This window comes from Ovis aries, chromosome 1 (assembly GCF_016772045.2).
Source record: "Ovis aries strain OAR_USU_Benz2616 breed Rambouillet chromosome 1, ARS-UI_Ramb_v3.0, whole genome shotgun sequence".
Classification (NCBI taxonomy): Eukaryota; Metazoa; Chordata; class Mammalia; order Artiodactyla; family Bovidae; genus Ovis; species Ovis aries.
The window spans coordinates 28,657,039-28,683,871 of NC_056054.1; the positions used below are offsets into that span (position 1 = coordinate 28,657,039).

At 50.8% G+C, this 26,833-nt stretch overlaps 1 protein-coding gene across 1 annotated transcript; it reads right to left on the reverse strand.

Annotated features, from left to right (window-relative positions):
- Positions 1 to 983: 983 nt before the first annotated feature.
- CDCP2 (CUB domain containing protein 2) lies at positions 984 to 21,023 on the reverse strand. The gene is made up of 6 exons (XM_012150012.5): positions 20,945 to 21,023; positions 12,516 to 12,863; positions 9,187 to 9,522; positions 7,640 to 7,993; positions 4,535 to 4,713; positions 984 to 1,310 (listed from the first exon to the last, which is right to left on the reverse strand). Exons 1-6 carry the CDS (start codon positions 21,021 to 21,023, stop codon positions 984 to 986), a joined length of 1,623 nt encoding a protein of 540 aa, XP_012005402.3.
- Between the last annotated feature and the right edge of the window lie 5,810 nt (positions 21,024 to 26,833).

Below are 26,833 nucleotides of genomic sequence, written 5' to 3' on the forward strand. Positions count from 1 at the left end.
ATTTCAATCAGCATTTCAGGCCAGAATTACTATGTATGCGTGCCTTCTAAGTCGCCTCAGTCATGTCTGACTCTATGTGATTCTAAGGACTGTAGCCCATCAGGCTCCTCTGTCCATGGGATTCTCCAGGCACAAATACTGGAGTGGGTTGCCATGCCCTCCTCCAGGGGATCTTCCCAACCCAGGGATTGAGCCCCACCCCCCAATCTGTTACAACCCCTGCACTGGCAGGCAGTCTCTTTACCACGAGCGCCGCCTGGTAAGCCCGAAAGATCACTAAATATTTAGGGAAAGACACCAGCATGAAAGAGCCACCAGTCCTCAGTCTCCAGCCTCATTACTGAGTCCAGTGTGGGTGTCCACAGGCAGGGCTCTGTCCACCTGGCGGGACTGGCGTCTGTCAGGATGCACACAGCCCGTCTTCAACAATCCTCTCTGTTCCTGGAGTTTGGAGGCAGGACTGGCCTGCTTTAGACAAAGTCCTCGTGGTTCCTGGGTCAGTTCAGGAGAGTGGAGGCCCCTGGATGGATACTGAACTTCCCACTAATGAGGGCTTAGGACGAGCAATTAGTTGGAAAATTAGGAGGTGACTTATTTGCATCCTGAGATGGTGAAGTTCTCATACAAGTCACAAGTCAGTTTTATCAACTCTGTCACCAGTGACCACAACCGTATACACTGACAAACAACACACACAGGAGGGTTCTTTTCTATAGCAGAAAATCTTTAAAATTAATGACAATGAAAACAATTGCACACCTGTGCATGGCATGCTATAGTTTACATAGCTCTTATCCATTTATGCTCTTCTCTGAGCCTCATGCCAAACCTGTACCAAGATAAGTAGGATAGAGTCAAGGGCCCCAGGAAACTGAGGCTCAGAGAGAAGGTAGTGACTTGCCCATGGTCACTAACAAGTCAATAAGACCTGCTCTCACCCCTACTCTGGGGTCCCAGGGATGTCAGACGCCAGGTCCCCCCGCCTACAGCAGCATCAGGACCACGATGGCAACCACCATGAGGACTCCGGCCAGGATGCAAAGGCCCAGGAAGACGACGTCACTGGTGTCCTGGGCCACCATGGCCACGGGGCCCTCCAGTGCCTCTGCCTCATCCCTGGGGGATGCCTCCTGAAGGTGCTCGGCCGTGGCAGCATAGGGCCCGAGCCAGCGGGAGCTGGACAGCAGGTGCACAGAGGCCTCCTTGCGGCGTGGCTCGCAGCGGACCTCATACTCGTGGGTGTCCTCCTGCCCACCAGCTGAGAAGTCGATGTATAGCACGCTGACGATCACTGAGGTGTTATTTCTTCTCTGTGGGGGTCAAGGGGCACTTGCTCACACCTAAGGGGGCCAGGAGTGCCCCTGCTGCCCCAGCAATGTGGGGAATCAGTGCCAAGGGGACAGAACTCCAGAGTTTGGGTTCCAGTCCCAGCTTGGCCACTGACTCCTTCCCACCCAGAGCCTCAAGCTCCTTGCCCCCCCTGTAAAAGCGGCACTACCAGGATGTCTGGAAGGACAGTATGAGATTCGATGGGTCAGTATTTGCTCTGGCTTCAGGGAGGTGGAATCTATGACAGATAGCAACTGTAACAACAGGGACATTTGCCGTGTTCCAGGCTCTGCATTTAAGTGCATTATCTCATTTAATTCTCATGACAACCTCCTCTAATTGGTACCATTAATATCCCCGTTTGCCAGATGAGGAAAGTGAGGCCCAGAGGTTCAATCCCTTGTCTGAGGCCACACAGCACACAAGTGATAGGGAATATATCCTCCCCAGAGCTGCTCGATTCTTAACTGTGCTGTTAACCACCACACCTCACTCAAACCAAAGAATGTAGAACCATTTCTACATGGGACTACATGTAGTAGTAGACTACGGGGACTTTCAGGGTATCTAGTTTAATCTCCCTTCCTTGGCAATACACAGATGTGGCCACTGAGGCCCAGCAAAGCCATAATTTGCCCAGAGCTAGGTCCAGAAGCCAGTCTCCTGCCTCCCCATGAGATGCCGTCTCCCTGGTGTGATGTGACTTTCCTTCTGGAATCTTTTGGCCCAGTTGTGTCTACAGCGATTCTGTGTCCCTGTGGTTGAGTTCAGGTCAGTCCAGCTTGTCACCCAGGGGTTGGGAAGAGCCACTGAGGAGTGAGATGTGGGGAGCCTGTCACGCTGCTGCCCTCCTCACCTGCACGGATGAAGGAGATAGGAGTCCAGATGCCCTGAGACGGTGGGGCTTTGGGGCTGGGGACTGAGGGACAACGTTTTGACAGACAGTCTGTTGTGTCTTGACTGGAGGCTGCAGTTATGCCAGGATACTCTCCCCAAATCTAGAGCAGCCATTACACTTCTCAGACCTCCCCAACTGCCCTGTCTGGTTGCGTTACTGCTGAGCAGTGCGTGTGTGCTAAATCACTGCAGTGGTGTCCCACTCTTTGCAACCCCATCGACTATAGCCTGCCAGGCTCCTCTGTCCATCGAATTCTCCGGGCAAGAATACTGGAGTGGGTTGCCATACTCTCCTCCAGAGGATCTTCCCGACCCAGGGATTGAACCCACATTTCTTAAGCTGCCTGCAAATTGGCAGGCAGGATTGTTACCTCTAGCACCACCTGGGAAGTCCTACTTATGAGCTGAGGCTTTTCTAAAAATCAAGGCTGCCTAGAAAGTGCAGACACACAGGAGGAAGCTGCCATCACTGGATGCTGGGCAGCCCTTTCAGGAAGAGACTGAAGGGGCTGCAGATCTGGACTTCGGTGGACCAGGAGACCGTGTAGGTCTCTCCCAACTCTGGGCTCCCAAAAGGCTCTGAGACCGCGTCTTCTGCCTCGTGCCCTCAGCCTGTCTTGCCACCGTACTCTCTGAGGAGGACCAGAGCCCTGAAATTTTGTGACAAAGTATTGGGGGGGTGGGAGAGACAGGATCTGAGAGTGAAAGTGGGCCCAGTGAAAGGGCCAAAGTGAATCCACGTAATAAGAATGGAGAGAAGGCCACACGAAACAGGTGTGTGGGAAAGGGTCAGGGGCTCTTGATGAGTGAGACTGGAGGAGGAAAGACAGTCCACACATACGTGGTGTTATGGTTATGAGACCAAGTCTCTGCGGTCTTTAAGAAAAGTACAGAAAAGTTGGGGGCTTCCCAAGTGGCACAGGGGTAAAGAATCCTCCTGCCAATGCAGGAGACACAAGAGATACAAGTTCAATCCCTGGGTTGGGAAGATCCCCTGGAGAAGGAAATGGCAACCCACTGTAGTATCCTTGCCTGGGAAATCCCATGGACAGAGGAGCTTGGCAGCCTACAGTCCACGGGGTCGCAAAGAGTCAGACATGATTAAGCAACAAAGCACACGTGCACAGAAAGGTTGTCCTGCTTTTGGCCACTTGAACTGTGCATCTGCGAAAGCAACTCAATGCAGAGACTGGTCCTCATGGGTCTACGACTTGTACGTGTTACACTAAGAACCCATGAGTCTAAGGTTCCTGGTTTTTATGTTTCCATGATATTGATGCCAAGCTTCTATGATTATGAGGCTCTAAGTTCTAGCGGAGGTTCTGCAACTCTGAGACCCACCTTTGTTCTAGAGGTCATGATTCCCTGCTTCTGGTGCTCTCTGTCCCCATCATCTTATGATTCTATGGAATGTGGTTCTGCCCCTAAAGAAAACCGCTCGGGGATTTAGGGCATAGGGTAGAGGCGAGGGCAGATTATCTTGGCAGCCAAGACTGACTCCCACTTCTCCTCTACTCAGATCAAAAGGATGGTGGCTGCCAGGAGGCTGGGGAGCAGAGGGGGAACTGGAAGAGCCAGAGGTACACACTTGGTTAATGCTGGGTGTGGGGGAAACACGGTTTGTTGGAAATCAGGTGATTCTGCCAAATCACGAATCCTCAAATACCAAGGCCTTTCCCCTTTCCAACATGCCCCTAAGAATACAAACACCCAGGGTGCTTGGGCAACCACCCAGTGATGCTAAAGGCCTCAAACCTGGGTTCCAGGCTTCCAAAATACAAGGATAGTAGAAAATCTTCATTTGCACACCTCGCTGCCTTTGGAGGGAGGTGGATCCTGTCACTTGAAGGGCTCTTTTGTTTTGTGGAACCCAGAAAAGGATTTGGATCAAAAGGTAGTCCAAAGGGACCCCCTCCCACAAGGGAGGGGGTGGGCAGGCGGGAGGCAGTAGTGCTCAAACACCCCTATACGTTAGAGGTGGGGACTGTGTGGCCCTGGGGAGCTCCAGGGAGGACAGGGGACAGCAGGAAAGCCTCCAGAAACGTCAGGACCTTGACAGAGGGGCCTCCAGTAGGGGCTGTTGGTCGTCAGCAGGTTCGGCAGCAGGATCGCCCTTCTCCATCTCCCCTACTTGAGCTCCTTGTTGTGTCTACATTGAACAAGTTTGCTGAGGAGAAGAAGAGGCTGAGTTCCATATCCAGGAGGTGTGATGACCAGAGCCAGGAAGAGAAGCTGAATTCTCAAGTCTGGCAGGTGCCTCTCCCCAGGGATCAGGGCCCCAGCCTCGTGCCAGCCCTCATCCCCCTACCTGAGACTCAGTGCCGCAGGTGTCAAAGCGGGCTTGGATCCGGAAGTTGCTGCCCATCTCCTGGGCGGCACAGCTCCGGCTTCCCAGGTAGACTTTGGTCCGTTCTAGTGGGGCCAGCGCCTGTGCAGAGATCAGGATCTGGAAGTCGGTGCGGGAGCAGCTCACGTTCATGGGCACCACTGGGGATGGATGGGAGAGGGGAGCTGGAGGCCATGTGGGCAGGCAGTCTGACCCCCGCACCTTCCTCAAGCCCCTGGCCAAAGGGTGGTGGGTGGAAAACCGAGGCCTAGAGCGTGAATGGCTCATATGCAGTCCTACAAGGACATATTTACATGTATTTCTCCATTTAACTCCGTCAGGCTATGAGCTCCAAGGCAGGCACCATTCCTACTTCTCAGAGTCCTCTAAGCCCAGAGCTTGAAAGGTGAATATACAATTGAATGAATGAATTTTGTTAATCATAATGGAAGCTACTATTTGCTGATCATGTTTGCCATATACCAGGCAATTCAATCATTTAACAAGTATTTACAGCCTACGATGTCCAGGCACTATCCTGAATGCCAGATATAGAAATGAAAAGAAAAAAAAACAGCCTCACATGCCTACCTTCTTCGAGTTTATATTCTAGTCGGATGAGGGAGCAATAAAGATGTAAAATACACGGAAGTGTCAGAGTAGTCGAAGGAAAATCAAGGAAAGAAAAAGATGGAGATAAGGAGAGCAGCATGTATGCATGGGTGGGGTTGGTGGGGCGGGCAGGGGTGGTTGCAATCTGAAAAGCGTAGTGAAGAAAGTCTCATTCTCCCTCCTCATAATGACCCCATGAGGCGGACACATCTAAGTCCATTTTACAGTTTTAGAGCTCCGAGCTCTGAGAGGTGACACTGCCTGCAGTGTCCAAGCTGGCATTTTAACCATCGAGTCTGTAAAGATTCCACGGTTCCTGGTCTCTCCACCCTGTGCGGGAGCCCCTGCAACCCCTCCCAGACAGGACGGTCTGACTCTAAGCCACTGGGTCTGTGCGAGCCTGTGTGTGCGTGCTTGTGTGCGTGCGGGTGTGTAGGGGGCGGTGTTTGCTGGGTCACGGGTGAGGTTAGGAGGAAGGACGTGGGGGTGGGGAGCTGGAGGGAGGAAAAGGAAGGAGCTGGCAGGCAGAGGCCAGGAACTCTCAACCCCTCTCCGGGAAACGCCTCAGACATATTTCAGCCTCTGGTGTCTGGGCAGTCGGCGATTTATGGGCCTGCCGTCTCCCACGATGATCTTGGTGGCGCTGAACTGTGTGTCACCCCTGATTGATGCTGAGGCCGTCCTCCAGCCGGGAGGCCTGCTACAGCCTGGGCCACATCTGGATCCTGGCCCAGCACGTATGCCCTGTCTGACCCCAGGCTCCCAAGGACATCAGAGAGAGAGGGGGTGGGTGGGAGTGGGGCCCTTGCATCTGAAACAGGAGCCAGGAGAGGAGAGGCCCACCCTCTGTCTCTGGAGGGACCAAAAGGAGAAGGGGCTTGTCCAAGATCACACATGGCTGGGAGAGAACCCAGGCCTGGAAATAGGCCCATCAGAACAAAGGGGACTTTGCAGCACCTTCAGCCGGTATCTTCAGTTTACTGAGACCTGTCAGCCAGCTGTGGCAGAGCTTGTGGCACTTGGATCTCCAAGTGCCATCCAGGAAGAGGTCACTCTAACAGAGGAAGAGTCCTCCTGCAGGTTGCTGGGTGGAGGTGACTGAAGCAGACAGAGGGGGGCTCTGTCCAGGTCACTTCGCTGCCGCTAGCTTGCTGCAGCTCTCCTGGTTCCTTCCCCTACAGGTCAGCCCCAGTGGATGATCAGTGTGTGTGCACGTGTTAGTCACTCAGTCGTGTCCAGCTCTTTGGGGTCCCATAGACTGTAGCCCACCAGGCTCCTCTGTCCATGGAATTCTCCAGGCAAGAATACTGGAGTGGGTTGCCATTCCCTTCTCCAGAGGATCTTCCCAACCCAGAAATCGAACCCAGGTCTCCTGCATTGCAGGTGGGTTCTTTACTGTTTGAGCCACCGGGGAGGCCCAGCAGCACTTGAATGTGGCCCTAGTCTGTCTGAGCTCAGCCATGAGCCTCCCCTCAGTCCCTCTCAGCCACACAAAAAGCAGGAATGTGAGTTCTAGCCTTGCCTGTGCCACTGCTGCCTGTGTGACATCAGCAAAGTCCTTTCCTCTCTGCATCTCCGTTTCTACGCCTGCATAAGAGGCTCTAGCCTGGTCAGGTAGAGGGCAAAGTGGGTCCAGAGAACAGGCTTTTCTGGGCCCATGCCCCAGGGAAGGGTGGTGAGAGGAGGGAATAGATGGTAGATGCTGACAGCTGGCAAATCTAACTGGCACTATGGAGGATGGAAAAGCTGAGGGCCAAGTTCCCTAGCCAACTCTGCAGCTAGGCACAGCCATATGATCAAGCTTAAAATAATAGGATCAAGAAGAAGAAATTTGAGTGCTTCCAAAAATGCTTTTACTTTCCTGATAAAAGGACATTTGTGGCTGGCACTTCCCCTACCCTCTTCCAGACTTGAGCATGGACATGATGCCTGGAGTTGTGGCAGCCAAATTGTGGTCATGAGGCTGAGAGAATCTCAGACATGCAAACTGGAATATTGTTGAGTCCCTGAACCAATATAGCAGCTGACTAGCTCTAGACTTCTTGTTATAAAAGGAAATCAAAGGTCTTAAAGATCAGTAGTTTTTCAAACCACGGTCAGTCAGGACTTATGACTGTACAAGCAAGGTTGTTCAGCATTATGAACATAAATAGTATCACCATATTTTGTGTATTGTCCTTGGATATGAGAATCAACCATAACACAAGAGAAGTCAGGGGCCCATGGGGACAGATAGAGAGGAATTGGGAATCGTAGATTTGGAAGCTAGCAAAATAGGTCACTATAATAGTGAAAATAAGCAGGAGTCACATTGGTACAGCCTCAGAGGTCCCAGGGCAGGAGTCGGCAGTGATGTAGCCACCAGAGAAATTGGTGCAATAGAGGAAAGAGGGATGGAGGAAGGAGACTGCAAAGTCCTGGGACCCCAGCCTCACCTTCCCCCGCAGCACAGCCTCACCCTCTACCCCAGCTGACCTCCAATGTAGGCCACAGAGAAGCCCCTGCGGGTGGTGCTACGGTCCGTGCGCAGCACAATCAGGAGCTGGTTGTGGCTTGAGGTGACCGGGGGTGGCAGGTGGTGGCCACACCAATTCCCCAGCAGAGGCGCCTCCTCACTGGCCCCATCAAAGGCTGCTAGATGGTCAAAGTCGCAGGTCCTGGTCAGGCTGCTGGGCTCCTCCAGTTCCAGGTCTAGGAAGAACACCTTGACCCGGTAGCCAGGAGGCAGGCGGATGGTCCAGTGGCACCGGAGGTTGTTGGGGTAGGGGCTGGGGTACTGCGGGCTGGAGAAGTTGCCCTGCACTGCAGTGTACTCCTCCTGGCATTCTCCTGGATTGGGGAGAGCAGGTCCAAAGGAGCAACAGTGAGAAGGGTGGAGACTGTTATCTTCTGCAACCACAGCTTGGGCAGCAGGCACCATAGAGATCCTAAAACCACCCTGGCAGGTTGTGGGCACCATGCAGAAAACCAGACAAGTAATCCCAAAGGCTGCTTTAAACTGTAACTAGCTGAAAACTGGGACTCTCACTCCAACGGGTAATCCATTGCCTGAGTGTTGACCCTACTGGGAATTCAATAAAAATGTATAATACCTGTCCTCGGAGTTGAGTCCAAACCTGGACTTGATGGGCAAGGTGGTTCATGACCTTGCCCCTTTTCACTGAGCCCCACCCTCCAGCCTCACCAAACATCTCCTAGCACTATGAGCACACAAACCCTCTCGGTCCTCCATGCCATATACTGATCCTGCTGCTTGGGCTTTCTTGGTGGCTCAGTGGTAAAGAACCCACCTGCCAATGTAGGAGATTTAAGAGACATGAGTTTGATCCCTGAGTGGGGAAGATCCCCTGGAGGAGGGCACGGCAACCCACTCCAGTGTTCTTGTCTGGAGAATCCCATGGACAGAGGAGCCTGGCAGGCTACAGTCCCTAGGTTTGCAAAGAGTCAGACACAACTGAGGCGACCATGCACTTCTTGAACACCCTTCCCTTCCTTCTGCCACTGTTTAACTCCTTCAAAGCGCTGCCCAATTCCTTCCACCTCCAGGAAGTCATCCATCATTCTTACTATTAGATGTCACAGATCCCAGCGAGTATTCACTGTTTTCTTCTCCATCTCCTCCACCAGAGTTTAATTCCCAAAGGTTCATCCATTCATTTGTACAAACATTAATTGAATGTCTTCTATGTAGCAGGTATAAAGATAAATCTATAGGAACTCGCAGTCAGGCAGAGGAGATTGACATGCAAACCACATAAAGAAGTGACGAGTGTTAGATCATTGCTATGAAAACACTTCTCAAAAGAGCTGAAGGAAGAGAATTATTCGGAGGGTATCAGGAAGTCTTCACAGAGGAGGTGACATGCTTGTGCCTTGGCATCGGCCAGGCAGGAAAGAGTGTGCCAGAACATTTCAGGCAGAGAAAGAGCAGGAAGTGCCAAACCCAGAGGCAGAAAAGTAGAACTCCTCCCCCGCCCTTGAGCATGCACAGAGCCCTCGGGGTTCTGCTGCAGTCCTCCCACCTGAGAAGTAGTAGGCCTTGAAGCCACGGCCTCCGATGTTGAAGTCAGACTTGAAGACCACCTGCAGCTCGTGGCCCAGCGACACAAGTGTGGGGGGCCTGGCACTGCCGCAGTAGTGGTGCCCCTGGGTGGGGCCGGGCCCCCCAAGCACAGCCACGTAGTCGTACGTGCACTGCTCACTGCCCTCCATCTGGAAGTCCACGAACACCAGCTTGACGGTGGCGGGGCCAGCGGCCCGGATCACCCAGTGGCACTCCGCATTGTTGGGGTAGTTGTTGGGGTACTCGGGGCTGACGAGGACCCCTGACAGGCCGGTCAGGACACCACCACACACATCTGCAAGGGAGCCCACTTGAACTGGCACCCTCCCCTGGCACCCCCATCTCCTCCCTTGGGAAATGTCACTCCCGCACGTGTTCACCCAGACGCTTGGCACCACCCACTGAGTACTTGTTAGGTGGCGGGCACAAGCCATCATTTTAGCCCATCACCCTAAGTGTTGGACACGACAATGACTGAACAATAACAACCGCAAAGTGACCCCATGAGGAAAGCAGGGTGGTTCCCCCAGGTTACAGCCGGGAAACTGGAGGCAGAGAGAAGTTAAGTGACTTACCTGTGTGAGTTAGCATTTACCCAGACAGAGCCCAAGAGAAGGGTCTGAGCCCCAAGAGTTTATCTGGGAGAGACAGGGGACCACAGGTGGGCACCGAGGGAGACAGGGGGGAGAGTGGGGGCACTCACCCACCAGCCCCTCAGAATGCAGGCTGAAGGCTGCTGGTGGTAGAGGTAGGCTGCCACAGCTTTGGTAAAAGCTCTCAGAGACGTGGAGACCAGCAGGTGCCATTGACCAGGCCCAGGGACAGAGCAGGGCCCTGACCGCGGGCCACCCCGCTGGTATCAAGGAGCGTGAGATGCGACTAACTACTGAGTCTGTACGCTTGACATTGTGAGTCTTACTGTCCCTCCTACCAAGGACAGTGGTGCACAGAGGCTGAGACACCTCAGGCCAGGAATATTATCAAACCTCCGTAACAGATGAGGAAACTGAGGCTTAGAGGGAGGATCTGAAGAAGTAGAGATAGACTTGAAGTCTGAAGATAACTGTGTTCTCAGCTCTGCCTTCTACTGCTGTGTGACCCTGGACAAGTAACTCAGCCTCTCTGAGCCCCATGGAAATATTAGAACTCATAAGACTTGTTCAATCTGACCCGCCAGGCTCAGACTCATGCAGAGTTTGAGAAGTTTCTCGTGAAAGTCCTTTGGAACCTAGTGTGGCAGTATAACCAGGAGGTGTGTGATGATGAATGGTGTGACCAGCTGGAGGCCACCAGCAGGAAGGGGCACACTAGGTTGTGTCTCCTGAGACTGCAGAATCTCATCCCCTGGCAAGGCTGTATGAATGGAGCGCTGTGCCAGGCAGCTAAGGACTTGAGTTCTTGTCCTAGAGTTTGCCCTTCCCAGATGTGTGACCATGGGAAGGCACATTCCTTCTCTGGTCTGAGATGCATTGTTTGTGAAAACAGAGGACAGGTTTTGACAGTCTGTGAGATCCCTTCCAACCTCAATACCCTTAGCTTTCAAACTGTGTTAGCAAGGGCTTTCAAACTTAGCAGGGACTTTCAAACTATGTTTCAGGGCTCCACGGTGGCCCCGGGGCATCAATCTGCAGACATCTGGTGTAAATGTCATTCTTACATTGTATTCAAACTTTTTTTCTTAACTCAATGAAAGATAGAATCCACAGTCATATACCTCAACTGTAAAGATATAACTAATTGGAGACCATCAATATTTACTGATGTTTTCAATGTTTGGCTTTCCAGCGGTCATGTATGGATGTGAGAGTTGGACTGTGAAGAAAGCTGAGCGCCGAAGAATTGATTCTTTTGAACTGTGGTGTTGAAGACTCTTGAGAGTCCCTTGGACTGCAAGGAGATCCAACCAGTCCATTCTGAAGGAGATCAGCCCTGGGATTTCTTTGGAGGGAATGATGCTAAAGCTGAAACTCCAGTACTTTGGCCACCTCATGCGAAGAGTTGACTCATTGGAAAAGACTCTGATGCTGGGAGGGATTGGGGGCAGGAGGAGAAGGGGACGACAGAGGATGAGATGGCTGGATGGCATCGCTGACTCAATGGACCCGAGTCTGAGTGAACTCTGGGAGTTGATGATGGACAGGGAGGCCTGGCGTGCTGCGATTCATGGGGTCACAAACAGTCAGACACGACTGAGCGACTAAACTGAACTGAACTGAAGTACATGTTAAAAATACGAACTTATAAACTAAATGCTTACAATAAAATGCTGCCTTTACCTCTTTTATATATCAGGGATTAACATAAGGCTCTACCTGATGTAAGGGTACTCCTGTTTTTTTAAAACATTGGGAAACATTGCACATGGTATTATAACTTTGATATCTTAATCTAAAAATCTAGGGATCTAAAATCCCACTACCATTAGATCTGTCTGCAGTTCTTATGTTTCAGCATTCTGCAAATCTATGTCTCCAAAGCCAGTGGGGACTAATGTCCACAGCTTGCACACACGTGCGCGCACACACACACACACCCGCCCCCGCCCACACCGTGGCCCTGATTGCTGCTGGTGGATGCTGTGCACCAGGAGCCTCTGTGGCACCCATTGCTTGAGCTGACGTGAGGAAGGCCTTTGGTTTTGGCCTTGGGAGAAGGGAGGACGAAGGAGCTTTGAGGGTGAGCAGAGAAGCCTGAGGAAGGAGGAAGGAGTCCAGCAGACAGGCACTGAGAGCAAGGCCTGTGCTCCCCTCGCTAGCCTGAGGGCAGGTGCTAAGCCTGGCTGGGGTTAGGGACCATGATGTAAGGGGCGAGCTCAGGAAAGCTTTGTGAAGGAGAGAATCACCAGCTCCACACAGACCCTGTGCCCCTTCCACTGCTGAGGACTTGAGGGCTGGGGGGAACTCACATGCCCATGATATAATAAGATGCCACAGAGGGGTGAGGAGCAGGGTCAGCGCAGTGTCCCGTCCTGTGTCCCAAGGCCACTCAGGGGTGAGAGGACGAGGACAGGCGAGCACAAGAGGCCTCATTCCTGAGCACAGTGAGACCCTCTGGGGGCTCCCAGGATAATGGAGGGAGAGGAGGGGAGCGCTGCCATGCAGCTGGGGACACACAACCACCAAGACTGCCAACAGAGGCAGCCTTTGCCCGTGAGCTACGAGAGCAGGGGCATCCAGGAAACAGGGTGGCCTGCACGCTAAGATGCCTAGACCCGGCCTGTCTTACTTGCCCCCGCCACCCTCCCCACCCCACCCAAGGCCACGCTCTCCACCGCCAAGTCCCCCTTGCCTTTCTGGTAGCCCGCGGAGAAGCCGCGGCTGGCCACGTGCTTGTCTGAGTGGAAGACCACAGACATGACGTGCCAGGAGGAGGTAAAGGGTGGCGGGGGCACCCTGCCGCAGAACCTCCCCAGCAGGTTGCCCTGGTCCCCGGAGGCGCCGTTGTAGATCTCCAGGAAGTCGAAGCCGCAGGTGTCGTGGTACTCCAAGTCAAAGGCGTGGAAGGTGAGCAGCACGGAGGAGCCCTCAGCCACCACGATCAGCCAGCTGCACTCCGTGTTGTAGGGGTAGAGCCCGGGGAAGTTGGGGCTGGAGAAGTTTCCAGAAGGTGCTGAGAGCACACCCCCACATTTGACACCTGTGGCAAGAGGGAAGAATGACCCAGAGTCAGTGCTGGGGTCCCGGATCATGGCCCAGCTTCAAAGCAGGGTCTTTGGGATGGAATGAGAGAGCAAAGGCCACGACCCTAAATCAATTCATTCATTCATTTACTTATTCTTCAAATACTGCCAAACAGTCTTATGCGTTCAATAAATATTGTTTGAGTGTGGGGCATTGTTCTAGGTGCTGGGGTTACAGCAGGAACAAATGGACAAAAATTCTGGTGGGGAAGATGGACAGCAAACATAATAAGGAAAATATGGAGTGTATTAACTAGTGATAAGCGCTCTGGAGAAAAATAAAGCAGGGGAAGGAGATAGGAAGTGTCAGGTAGGCCTGTAATTTTATAGGTAGAGGGATTGAAACTGTATCCTCTGCAGTGGAAGCGTGGAGTCTTAGCCACTGGACTGCCAGGGAAGTCCCATGGGCCTGTGATTTTAAATAAAATATACTAGGCACTAAAGATGTGCGTTGGGGAATTCAAAAATTAAAAGTAATATTACCCACCCCATCCTGAGTGAAAATGTGCAGTCTATTACAAAGTGTAAAGTACATTCTTATATGAATGTATTTGTTTATATTTTGAAAAAGAAAACAATGGAAGGAAACTAATAAAAATGGTTCTCTGTCACAGGAAGAAGTAAGCAGCAGGGAGGAAACAGGTGTGACTGCTAAACATCTTTAAATGCAACTTATTTTATAATTCTGACTTTTTAATCATGAATAATTTAATATAATTTTTAAAATATCAAAAGATTAAGTAACCCCAATGCCATAGAAAGTGAAAGAGGAGAGTGAAAAAGTTGGCTTAAAACTCAGCATATGGAGCCTATTATACAGAGTGAAGTAAGTCAGAAAGAAAAACACCAATACAGTATATTAATGCATATATATGGAATTTAGAAAGATGGTAACGATGACCCTATATGTGAGACAGCAAAAGAGACACAGATATAAAGAATAGACTTTTGGACTCTGTGGGAGAAGGCAAGAGTGAGATGATTTGAGAGAGTGCATTGAAACATATATATTACCATATGTGAAATAGACGCCAGTCCAGGTTCCATGCATGAGAAAGGGCCCTCAGGGCTGGTGCACTGGGACGACCCTGAGGGATGGGATGAGGAGGGAGGTGCAGGGAAGTTCAGGATTGGGGACACATGTACACCGATGGCTGATTCATGTCAATGTATGGCAAAACCCACTATAATACTGTGAAGTAATTAGCCTCCAATTAAAATTAATTAATTAATTAAAAAAAAACTCAACATAAAGAAAACTAAGATCATGGCATCCAGTCCCATCACTTCTTGGCAAATAGATGGAGAAACAGTGGAGACAGTGAGAAATTTTATTTTGGGGGGCTCCCAAATCACTGCAGGTGGTGATTACAGCCATGAAATTAAAAGACACTTGCTCCTTGGAAGAAAGGCTATGACCAACCTAGAGAGCATATTAAAAAGCAGAGACATTACTTTGCCAACACAGATCCACCTAGCCAAAGCTATGGTTTTTCTAGCAGTCATGTATGGATGTGAGAGTTGGACTATAAAGGAAGCTGAGTGCCGAAGAATTGATGCTTTTGAACTAGGGTGTTGGAGAAGACTCTTGAGAGTCCTTTGGACTGCAAGGAGATTCAACTAGTCAATCCTAAAAGAAATCAGTCCTGAATATTCATTGGAAGGACTGATGCTGAAGCTAAAACTCCAATACTTTGGCCACCTGATGCGAAGAGCTGACTCATTGGAAAAGACCCTGATGCTGGGAAAGACTGAAGTCAGGAAAAGGGGATGATGGAGGATGAGATGGTTGGATGGCGTCACCTACACAATGGACATGAGTTTGAGTAGGCTCTGGGAGTTGGTGATGGACAGGGAAGCCCGGCGTGCTGCAGTCCATGGGGTCGCAAAGAGTTGAACACGACTGAGCGACTGAACTGAACTGATAATTGGAACAAAGGAAGTGTGCCAATGCCAATAGAAACTAAGACTTGCAGTATAAGAGGAGAGAGATACAAATTAAAACTTAAAAAAACTAAGTAGAACTCTTGAGATCCTTCATTTGAATTGAGAACATCAGTATGAACTTAAGATTTATTTTTATTTCTAAAAATATTAATTTATCAGCTTTGTTCACTAAAAAGCCTAAAGGCAATAATATTCCAGCAGTATTTTGTACCCCTTTGACTTAAATTAGGATTATTATATCCAACTAAATTAGGTTAAGATTGTTATGTCCAACTAACATGAACCAGGACTCCTTAGAGAAATAGTCAGGGGCAGAAAACATACAAAATACGCTTGGGACATCTTGACAGCTACAAAGTAAATAAGCTATCAAAACTGCTGGGATTGTGTCAAAAGACACAGAACCCTGCTAGAAGGGGCTCCCACTGGCTAAAGAAGGTATATTTGGAGCTTCAAAAAAGATTTATTGCAGTGAGTTGAAACCCATCAAATATATAACCATTTATGAATTCATAATGAACTAAAAAAATTAAAAGAAATTAAAATGGAACTTATTGATTTCTTTTAAAGATTTCTGGGGCAGGAAGTCACTTTCTTCTTGCTACACAGAGAAAGAATTAAGCATTTAATTTGCCTTTCCTGTTATAAATTATACGCATTTCAGGATAACTAAATAGCTGATGATGAAAAAGTATTACTTAAAGAAGACTACAGAAAGAATAACAACTTTAGGGACTTCCTTGGTGGTCCAGGGGTAAAGGCTCCACGCTCCCAGTGCAGGGGGCCTGGATTTGATCCCTGGTCAAGGAACTAGATCCCACGTGCTGCAACTGGGTTCACAGGCTGCAGCTCAAGATCCCTCATGCTACAACAAAGATCAAAGATCCCACATGCCGCAGCTAAGATCCAGCATAGCCAAATAAATAAACTTTTCTTAAAAAAAGAATAACAACATTAGAAAACATAAGTTTGCAAACCTTAATGAAATCGTCATCATCATCATCTATCCTAATCATGGAGGGAAAAGGTAAATGAGGAGAGGTAAAACCTACTGAAGTAGATAAATATTCTCTGTAAAATTATTTCAACTTTGCTAATGTTTGAAAATTTTTATAATTAAAAAATACCAGGCTTCTCTGGTGGCGCAGTGGTAAAGAATCCACCTGCCAACGCAGGAGATGCTAGTTCAGTCCCTGGTCTGGGAAGATCCCACATGCTGCAGAGTGGCTAAACCTATGGGCCACGCTATTGAGCCTGTGCTCCAGACCAGACGAGCTGCAATACTGAGCCTGTGTGCTGCAGCTAATGAAGCCCGCGTGCCTGGAGCCTGTGCTCGGCAACAAGAGAAACCACCGCAGTGAGAAGCCCTTCACTGCAACTAGAGAGGAGCCCCTGCTCGCCGCAACCGAGAAAAGCCCGTGCAACAGCAGAGACCCAACACGGCCAAAAACACAGAAATTTAAAAAAATCATTTAAAAAAATACCCCAAAAGTTACATTTATAAGAAACTTTACGGTGGATGGATGAGGCTAACTGAACCCGCTGGTCAATCTTAACATCAAAGTGGAACACTGGATAATAGGTGACCTGATGAAACACCTATAATACCTTCTTATAGAGGAAAAAAAAAGGAACCTGAAGCTAATGAAATCTCTGGATCTGTCTACAGTTTAGAGGAATATGGAAGCTAGAGGAAGAGTCTAAATGACCTTATGAGGACACATGCAACCCAGTCCAGAATGTGGGAAATTCTAATGACCCAGGTGCTTCAAAGTAAATAAGGTGGCAGGGGGAGACACAACTAATATATTTTTTAAAAGGCTCAGCTAGAAGAAAATATAGAGGGTAAGTTCCTTGACTTTGGTCTCAGCAATAATTTTTTTGATTTGACAACAAAAGCAAAAATAAGCAGGTGTGACTACATTGAACTAAAACCTCCACACAACAGAGGAAACTGTTAATAAAATGGAAAAAGAAAAGTCTATGGAATGAAGAAAATATTTGCAAATCATACATCTGATTAGGGGTAAATATCCAAAATATATAAAGAATTCATACAACTGAAGGCCAAAAAGAAAACAGAGTCTGCTTTAAAATGAGTAGAGAAATTGCATAGGAATTTTTCCAAAGAAGTCATACAGATCCAACAGGTGCATGAAAAGGTGCTCAACATCACTGATCATCAAGGAAATGCGAGTCAAAACCGCAATGAGACACCACCTCCCATCTGTTAGGATGGTTATTATTTAAAAGATAAGAAACAACAAGTGTTAGCAAGGATGTGTGGAAAAAAAGGAATCTTTTTGCACTGTTGTTGGGAATGGAAACTGGTGCATCCTCTGTGACAAACAATATGGAGGCTTCTGAAAAAAAACAAAAAAGGGCTCCATATGATCCACCAATTCCACTCTGGGTATATTTCAAAGGAACTGAAAACAGCATATCGGAAAATAATCTGCATTCTCATGTTCACTGCACAATTATTCACAGTAGCCGAGATATGGAAACAACCTAAACATCCACCAACAGATGAGTGGAGATACATACGACATAGGTGTTACTCAGCCTTGAAAAAGGCATTCATCCTGATATTTGCAGCAACATAGACATTGAGGGCATCGTGCTAAGTGAAATAAGCCAGACAGAGAAAGACAAATACTGTATGGTATCACTTATATGTGAAATCTAAAATGTCAGACTCATAGAGCAGAAAAGTGGTTGTCAGAGAAGTCAATTAAAAAGAAAGAGAGAGAAAGACTCAAGAGTCAAATACCAACCAAAAGCAATGTGTGAACCTTGTTCAGATTCTGATTTGAACAAACCAATTGCAATAGGATTTTTTTTTGTTTTTGCAATAATTGGGGAAAATGGAACATGAACTATTAGATAAAATTAAGAAATTGTTATATAATTGCAATACTATTGGGAATATTTATCCATTGAATATATATCTGTTAGATATACTCTGAAATATTTATGGGTAAAATAGTATATTTGAGATGGTCTTTAAATTTCTCTGACCCTCCCCTGTCCCACACCTTGCTAAAATGGAGATGGGGGTAGGATAGAAGAACCAGAGGGCTTCCCTGGTGGCTCAGATGGTTATGAATCTGCCTGCAATGCAGAAGACCCAGGTTCGATCCTTGGGTGGGGACGATTCCCTGGAGAAGGGAGTGGCAACCCACTCCAATATTCTTGCCTGGAGAATTCCATGGACAGAGGAGTCTGGCGGGCTACAGTCCATGGGGTCACAAAGAGTTGGACATGACTGAATGACGAACGCTTTCACTTTCTTTAGAAGAACCAAGAAAGGCAGAATGTTGACAATTGCTGAAGATGGTTGATGGAGACATCAGGATTTATTATACTATTTTCTCCACTTAGTGTTTGAAAATGTTCATAGTTAAAAGTTGAAGAAAAATGATCAACACATTCTTAGTCACCTTGTCAGTGAAGCTTCCCTCAACCACCCTGTTTACAACTGAAACCCTTTCCCCATCCCTCTGCCCTTCTCTCCCTTTCCTGCTATGCTTTCTCCATAGCACCCACCACCACTGAATGTACTGTTTACTTCCTCATTTGTTCAGTTCACTGTCAGTCTCTCTCCACAAAACTGTAAACTCTATAAAAGCAGGGATTTTCATCTACTTTGTTCTCTGCTGTAAATCAGGCATCTGGAAGAGCTCCTTGCATAAAGCAGGTGCTCAGTATATATTTGCTGAATGAATGAACGAGTGAGTGATCTTGTATTATCTTTATAATATCCCCATAAAATAGGCAGCACAGGTGTTACTGACTCCATTTAACAGATAAGAAAACTGAGGCCCAGAAAGGGAAGTTACCACTGTAGCTGATATCCTGTTTTGGTCCACACAGCACCCATTCCTCTATCTCTTCCAAGAACAAGCCCCTGATTTTAGACACTGCTCTCTTCCCTTGCCTCCATACGATAACCCTCTTGCATCTTTCCCTGACCCAGGGAGGACACGTGAGCCTAGCTGGGAAATCCTGAAGCCTCCACCACTGCCACAGTGACTGGCCTGGGGGGTGGGCCTGTGCCGCCAGAATCCTGCTGCAGAATGCCCAGATGAGAACCTTTTCTTCCCTGGTCCCTAGGCTGGGAGTTAGAGCTCTGGGTGGGACCATGCTCAGGGCCTGTTGAGAAAGCTTGTCAGCAGATGACAACAACCACATGACAAGCCGAAATGGCCTGGAACCCAAGCGGCCCAGCTCAGCTACACTCTTGCCTCCCTGGTGACAGAGCCAGAGCATTTCTCTTCTTGCTTAAACTCATCCAGGTTGTGTTTCTGTCCCTTGCAACCGAAAGCATCTTGAAGATGCTTCACCAAAGTTCCTGTAAGACAGGCACATTTGTCAAGCATGTGCACCGTACATGCCTGCGCTGATTCAGAATGGGCCCCTCCCTGGGGTGTTCACAGCTGGGGGGAAGATGGGGGGAGTTAGGCAAAGGAGACAAAGCCATGCGGTATGAATGTGCTGGGGCCGCACAGGGCACTCTGGGGTCCAGAGGGAGGAAGGCCGGTCTTGCTGGAGCCAGCTGAGTAAGAGGAGGGACACAAGAGAAGGGGATGTTTGGCTAGGAGGAACAAAGGCTTCATAGGTTGGGGAAGATTTGGAGGAAGGAACCGGAAACAACTAAAGCCTCAGACTCACAGTCACTTAGCCTCCCTGAGCCTAGTCAGGCATCTGTGAAATGGGCATAATGACCTTGCTGGGTAGCTGTGAGCTCAGAGAAGAGAAAGCTGTGTAAGGGCTACAAGATGCACACCCAGTTCACAACAGGTCATCTGGCCCCGGGGGCAGGTCAGGGCGGGAGTGGTGTCTGATCCATGCCTTTATGTCAAGAGGATAGAGGGACATCCTGTCCAGTGACTGTCACTGTCATTCCCTCAGACCTTCCCACTGGATGGGAAAGGCCATGAGGAGGTTGGAGCAAAACTCTTGTGGCCCAGGAGGACCCACGGGCCAGCACAGGTAAAAGCTTTGTCCTTCAGGCACCCTGACCCCCAGGGCCACTCCAAAGCCGCTGAAGTCCCAGTGGCTATAAATAGGAACAGTTAGCTTCTCTGATCACCCTGGCATGAAGTAAGATGCCTGGGTGCCTGGCCCATCTCTGCCACCAAGTAGGTTTCCTTCCTGAGACCCCCTTGAGCCTGCAGGAAGGCAAGGCACAGATAGCCGTTGGCTGAGCCCCACTACATACGAGCCCCTCAAAGATAGGTGAGTGATACTGCCCTGGCTTCCCAGACAGACTCACAGAGGACTGGAGCCCCACAAAGGACTGGAGCCCCACAAAGGACCTGGGACCAGGGTACCAGAAGAGGGTTCTAAGAGCTCCAAGGAGGGGCATCTGAGGCTGATGAAGGGATGTGGAAGTCTTCCTGGAGAAGCTGGTGCTTGAGCTGAGCTTGAAGGATAAGCCAGGTGTTTTCAGGTGGAAAAAGAGAAAAGGGACCTTCCAGGCAGAGGGCACAGGGGGTGAAAGCCCTAAGGGTGAAGGATCTCCTGAAGGGGATGTGATCCTTTGTCAGAGCATGGGATGCCCAAGGGATGCTGGGAACCAAGGCTGGATGTTATACAGAGATTGGAGCCAGACCTGGGTGAGGGGTAGGTTGGCTTTATAGAGAACTTTGATGTCAATTGACTGGTGATGGGGAAGTACAGCAGGCTCTCAGGAGGGAAATAAGGACTCCTTCCAGCAACAAATCTTTAATCGTTCTCTGAGCCATTCCCCTCACCCTTGGTAAGCATGCAGTCTTGGACAGGTTACCTAACTTCTCTCTCCCTCAGTTTCCTCACCTGTAAAATGGGAGACTGATACACACTTTGAAGTTTCTTGTGAAGATTAAATGCATTCATGCATGTTGCATGGAAAGTACCCAGCATATAGCAGGCATTCAACAAATACTGTCTTTTACAATCTCAGAAGCTGTACAACTCAATTCAGCCAACTCTCCCCAGAAAGGCCTTCCACTTTCTGGCCTCTCACGCAGAAACCTCCTGAGACGCCACCGCCCCCTGCCACCCTTTTGCCTCCCGCCGAGGTCCTGCCTGTCCCAGCAGCTCTTACCTTTTGTGGCTTGGGCTCTAAGGTCTGGGCCCAGCAGCGCCACTGCCAGCGGCAGACAGAATACCAGCTCCTCCAGCATCTCCTCATCGGGTCCCCGTAGGTCTGCAGAGCTCGGGGCAGGCCAGGACTTGAGGGTCTGAAGCAGGGGAAAGAGAGGTGAGGCTGCAAGGGCCTCCAAGTTAACGGTGGTGTGAATAATTCATCGGGCCCTCGAATTAGTAAGCTGATCCCCTGTGCTTCCTTCACTCCACCCTAAGGTGACGGATATAGTGTCACCAGGTTGACACTTCTGAGATCTGCACTGGCCACACTGGATGGGGAGAGGGCTGGGAGAGAATCTGGTGGTGGAGAAAGAGCACGGGTCTGGGGGCTAGGCAGATCTGGGATCGTCCTGGGTCAGCCTCCAACTTGCCAGGTGACCTTGAACAAAGTCATCCAACCCCTCTAGGTCTTGATCTGATGCCTCTATCTGGTGGGGCCACTCAGCCCTGCCTATAGGGCTATTGTGGAAAAAAAATGTGGTAACACATGCTAAAAAACACAGTTGGCGCTTGCTACAGGTTTCCCCATCGCCTATCCACATGGGAGGGGACAAGGATCCCTGAGACATGCATAGATGAGCTCAGAGGGAGAGTGAAGGGAAGAACGTAGCAGGAATAACAGAATGGGAAAACACTACGGGACAGCTCCCAGTGGCACTGGGGCTAAAGAACCTGCCTGCCATGCAGGAGACTAGAGGCGGGGGTTCAATCCTTGGGTTAGGAAGGTCCCCTGGAGGAGGGCATGGCAACCCACTCCAGTATTCCTGCCTGGAGAATCCCATGGAAAGAGAACCCCGGCGGACTACAGTTCATAGGGTCGCACAGAGTTGGACATGATTGAAGTGACAGCATGCACGTAGCACGCACAATACAGTCATGGATTGCATGGCCAAGACTATTAAGTGGTCACCTTGTTGCTGCTGCTGCTGCCGCTAAGTCACTTCAGCCGTGCCCGACTCTGTGCGACCCCATAGACGGCAGCCCACCTTGTTATTGATCCACAAACCTGGCTCAAACAGCACCATGTGCCAGGCCCTGTGCTAGGATCTGGGCTGTGGCAATGCCCTCAGGGGTTCCATGTCCAACAGGAAGTAGGATCTTTCAGTTTACTCTAGGAGACTATTTGGTTCAGCCAGGCCCCAGGCTCATTCCCTAAGCTCTTTCTCTGTGCAGAGCCTGTGCCAAGCCCGGGGCATCTGAGGTAAACATGGCCCATGCCTGCCTCCCAGTGAGGAGCCCGGGCTCTGCCGTGGCAGACATGGTCTGAATCCCGGCTCTACCCCTCACTGCTGGGCTGTGGGGCCCCCCTGAAGCTGGGCCTCCTGGACCACGAAGGAGAGCTTACTGTGCCTGCAGTAAGAGGATGAGATGAGATGATCGTCAGTGCCTGGCTCAGCGCACAGGAGCGAGGAGGGTTTTGCTGCCCTCTGAGGAGCTCAGACGTCCATCTGCCAGACCACGTGTTGCCTCAGAACCATCCTTTTGTCAGGAGGTCCCCAGGGGGCCCTCCGCTGCCAGCACAGGAGGGAGGCCGCCTGCAAGGTATTCAGCCAAGAGCATTAGGAATGCTCAGGCCTGAGGGACTGGCTTATGTGTGGGGCCTGATTGGCACGAAGAGAACGGTGCTATGTCCTGGACAGTCCGAGGGGAATGGAGCTGCCACCCTGCCGAGGTCACTGGGGAGTGCTATACCTCCCATGGGACTGTCCCCCTGGGTACCCGGGGCCTTGCAGCACCTCGCTGGGAAGATTCCCACGGCGGAACCCTGAGGACCCACCTCAAACTTCCAGGGGGTGTCTTGGCGTGGAGAGGACGCCCCTTCCTGCCACCGGCTCTGCAGCCCCTTGGAGCCAGTGGGCGCGGAGCTGTCCCTGAGGGTCGCTGTGAGTATGTCCAGTGGGGGGCGCTGCCGTGCTGCTTCTATCACCGCACAGTCCACCTCCAGGTGCATCTGTGTCTCCATCTGCTCAGACTGTTTCCTCGGGCTCACAAACTCACCTAGTGTCTGGGCACTGGGCACCATGTATGTTGGTCCCTCTCCGGGTGACTGTCCACTGCTGAGTGTGAAAATGCCCTTTGTGACGACACCCAGTGCTGCGCACTCACACCTGCTCCTTTGCGCACGTCTCTGTGTACACTTGAACTGCACACACCCGTGTAGGCACGTGTCTTTCGCTATGACTGTGGTTACCCACCTGGACCTGCATATACCCAGCGCTCTCCCTGGATGCATACACGTTTCCGAGGGAACGCCCCTCACTGGGTGCGTACGTGTGTCTTGAGTGCAAATGTCACAGCTGTGGGTGTGTGTGACAGTCTCAGGGGACTCTTCACAGATACACACTTTGTAAGTGCACGGCTCTTTTCGTGGGTACACAGCTATCTGCTAGTGCGCAGGTCAGTGTGTTAGTATAAACCTGTCGCTCTGGGTGTGCACCCAGCTCTGAGTACATTCGCTCCCACGGATCTGGTGTGCCTATCTATGTCTGGTGCTCCTCTCTAAGCTTGTTTTGTTTTCAAGCCTGAGTCTGCCCCTCCAGCCCGGGAACAGGGACGGAGCCCACAGGATAGCAAGAGTGCTGCCTTATGCCTCCCTTTCCCAGAGGTCTGGGCCGACAAAGGAGGCTGCGGCAGAGGGCAGAGAAGAGGTGCCCGCCCTGGGATTCCTGACTGGGCCCTGGGGAGCCACATCTTTCTCTTGACTGGGACCCTGAGGACTCAGGGGAGCTTCCCAGGAGTCTGGGGACCCGGGGGGCAGGGGTCGGGCGGTAAGGACATTCGGGGCACACCCACTCCTTTGCTCCTGATGTCACACCCCAGACTTCCTCTGCTGGGTCTGACTGAAAGCCATAGGTCAGCACAGTGTTAGCGAGTGTGTAAGATGCCAGAGGGGAAGGAGAAAGGGGCCGGAATGCAGAGAACTCAGGAGGAAGGCGGAAAGCTGAAAGCAGGGAGGCACGAGGAGGCAGGCCCCTGCAGAGCTGGGGCTGGTGGGGAGCTGGAGTGGGGTCCCGGGATAGCAGAAGGGGACCCCTGGGGACTTGCTGGCTTCCCACACCCCTGGGAGCCACACACCAGCCCAAGGCTGGGACTTGGCCAAGAGGAGGAAGACACAGCCCCGCCTCCTCTCCCTGTGACTCTGCTTTCTCTCACAGTCTTGCTGACCTGTCCTCATTCCCAAAGGCTGAGTGCAAGGGCCACAGCCCAGGAATGACATCACAGAAGACCAGATACACCAAGGATGAGGTTTCTGGGGGGACCGTGGACAAGGGTGTGACCTTCTCAGCCTCCAAATCCGTAGCTTCTGGGAGGAAAGTGGGTAGGGGGCCTAGATTGCCGCCTTTTGTGGGGCCCACCCAGCTCTGGGCTCTTCCTGCCTGGGAGGGATACTGACCCACATTGTAGACAGGAAGCCAGGGCCCAGCCCGGATGGGGCCTGCCTGGAGCTGGGACTGTGCAGTGTGGGCACCCCCAATCCTGGGACACCCAGAGGTCTAGGGGACCAGGCAGAGAGTGCCCCCCACTCTGGGGGCTGCTCGCCCTCAGTGGTGCTGGGTCACTGCTGTTATGCTTGGTTTGGTGGAAAGAGTGACAGGTTTGGGTTTGAAACTCCCTGGATTTGGACCCATGTTTCCCATCTGACAGCCTGTGTAACTTTGGGCAAGTCACTCACTTCCCCACCCCCGACCACCGAGCCTCAGTTTCCACATGTGCCAAGGGGGTTCTAATCCTGCCCGACCTCCCTGGGCTGCTGTGAAGACCACACGTAAGATGCAAGAGGGCTTTGTAAACTGTGAAGGGCTGTGCACAGCAAGGGCAGCATGTTTCCGGGTGGATGAATGATAACTGGAGCCACCAGGCCTTGAGCTGGGCACTGGGTTGAGCACTTTACATGGGTCTATTCTATTCTATTCATGTAAATTCATGCATTTGAACAAAGTAAAAAATCTTTATAACAACCTCACAAAGTATGAAGACTAAATGGCAACCCACTCCAGTAGTCTTGCCTGGAGAATCCCATGGGCGGAGGAGCCTGGTGGGCTACAGTCCATGGGTTGCAAAGAGTCGGACACGACTGAGCGACTTCACTTTCACTTTCAATCAGGGCTCAGAGAGAATTGCTTGTATTTGTTCACTCATTCAACAATCGTTTATTGAGCACCTACTAGGTGCTAGGCCAAGGCACCCTAGTTTATGCACTTCATTCCACTAAATTCTCACAGTTCAGTGAGGAGGTATTAGTGTCCCCATTTCCAAACACCCCTTAGCAGGGCAGTATTGCTGTTTACTGTCTGTCTTGCCACCAGCACACGATCACCGGGAGTGGCAGAGATCTGTGTTTTTCAGCCCATTGCAGATTAAGTGCTCGGTAAACATCAGCTGAAGGGCTTCCATGTGGCTCAGTCAGTAAAGAATCTGCTTGTAATGCAGGAAATGCGGGTTTGATCCCTGGGTCGGGAAGAGCCCCTATAGAAGAACATGGCAACCCACTCCAGTATTCTTGCCTGGGAAATCCCATGGACAGAGGAGCCTGGTGGGCTACAGCCCATAAAGTCACAAAGCCTCGGACACGACTGTAGTGACTGAGCACGTGTGCACATAAACGTGAGCTGAGACAAGAAAAGCAAGCCCTGCTAGCTCACACGTGGAGAAACTGAAGTTCAGAGAAGAACTTGCCCAAGATGACTCAGCCAAGAAATGGTGGTGCTGAGACTTCAGCTTACATCTGATTAGTTCAAAAGGCCGTTCTTACCGTGACACTGATTCTACCCACAAGGAAGGGCACTTGTAGGGAGGAAGAAGAGGTCTGAGCTCAATGCACACTGGGGACAGAGGGCTGTAGATGCCTGGAATGGCAGAGCTGGGGGCCAAAGTTACTCTTGCCTTCTTTACTGGGAACCCTGGTCCCTCCTGCCTCCCACTGCCCAGCTGTGTTTCAGGTCCCTGGCCATCCTGGTCAGGGGAGCAGCCCTCCCTCATCAGGTCCTCCATCAAGAAAGGCGGCCAGCCAAGCTTCAGAGAGTCCAGCGCAGGAGCTGCCAGGCTCAGCTTCCAAGGCCTCCTGGCTGTTCGCAGGTTAACTCAGGAGTTCAAGGTGAGAGGGAATGGCTCCAACTGGAGGAAGGGGTGGGAGCAGGGCCTTGGGCCATCAGAGCTGGGGAGGGGACTTCAAAGAGCAAGTTCAGTCCCCTCATACCCATTTTCTGGCTGTGGAAACTGAGGCCTGAAAGACAGAAAGACAAGATAGAGCCCAGCACTTGCTGAGTGTCCACTCTGTACCAGGCAGTGTGCCAAGCTCTTTCACATTTGTTATAATGGCATCTGCTCCCAACTACCTACCCTAGAGATTGTGGACACCCCCAAAGTCAGTGTCCTCAAGGACCCACCCTGCACACAGGTGGGTGTCCAGGAATGTTTGCTGAACACATGAATGAAGGAGTTAATTAGTGATGTAGGAAGCATTTCGGAGAAGGCAATGGCATCCCACTCCAGTACTCTTGCCTGGAAAATCCCATGGACAGAGGAGCCTGGAAGCCTGCAGTCCATGGAGTCGCTGAGGATCGGACACAACTGAGTGACTTCACTTTCACTTTCATGCATTGGAGAAGGAAATGGCAACCCACTCCAGTGTTCTTGCCTGGAGAATCCCAGGGACGGGGGAGCCTGGTGGGCTGTCATCTCTGGGGTCGCACAGAGTCAGACACGACTGAAGCGACGCAGCAGCAGCAGCAGCAGCAGCAGCAGGAGGAAGCATTTTGCCATTGAGGAAACTGAGGGTCAGAAAGGAGGGAATTGACAACAGCCTCAAATGCAGCTGAAAAATGATCTCTGGATGCCAGGGACCTTG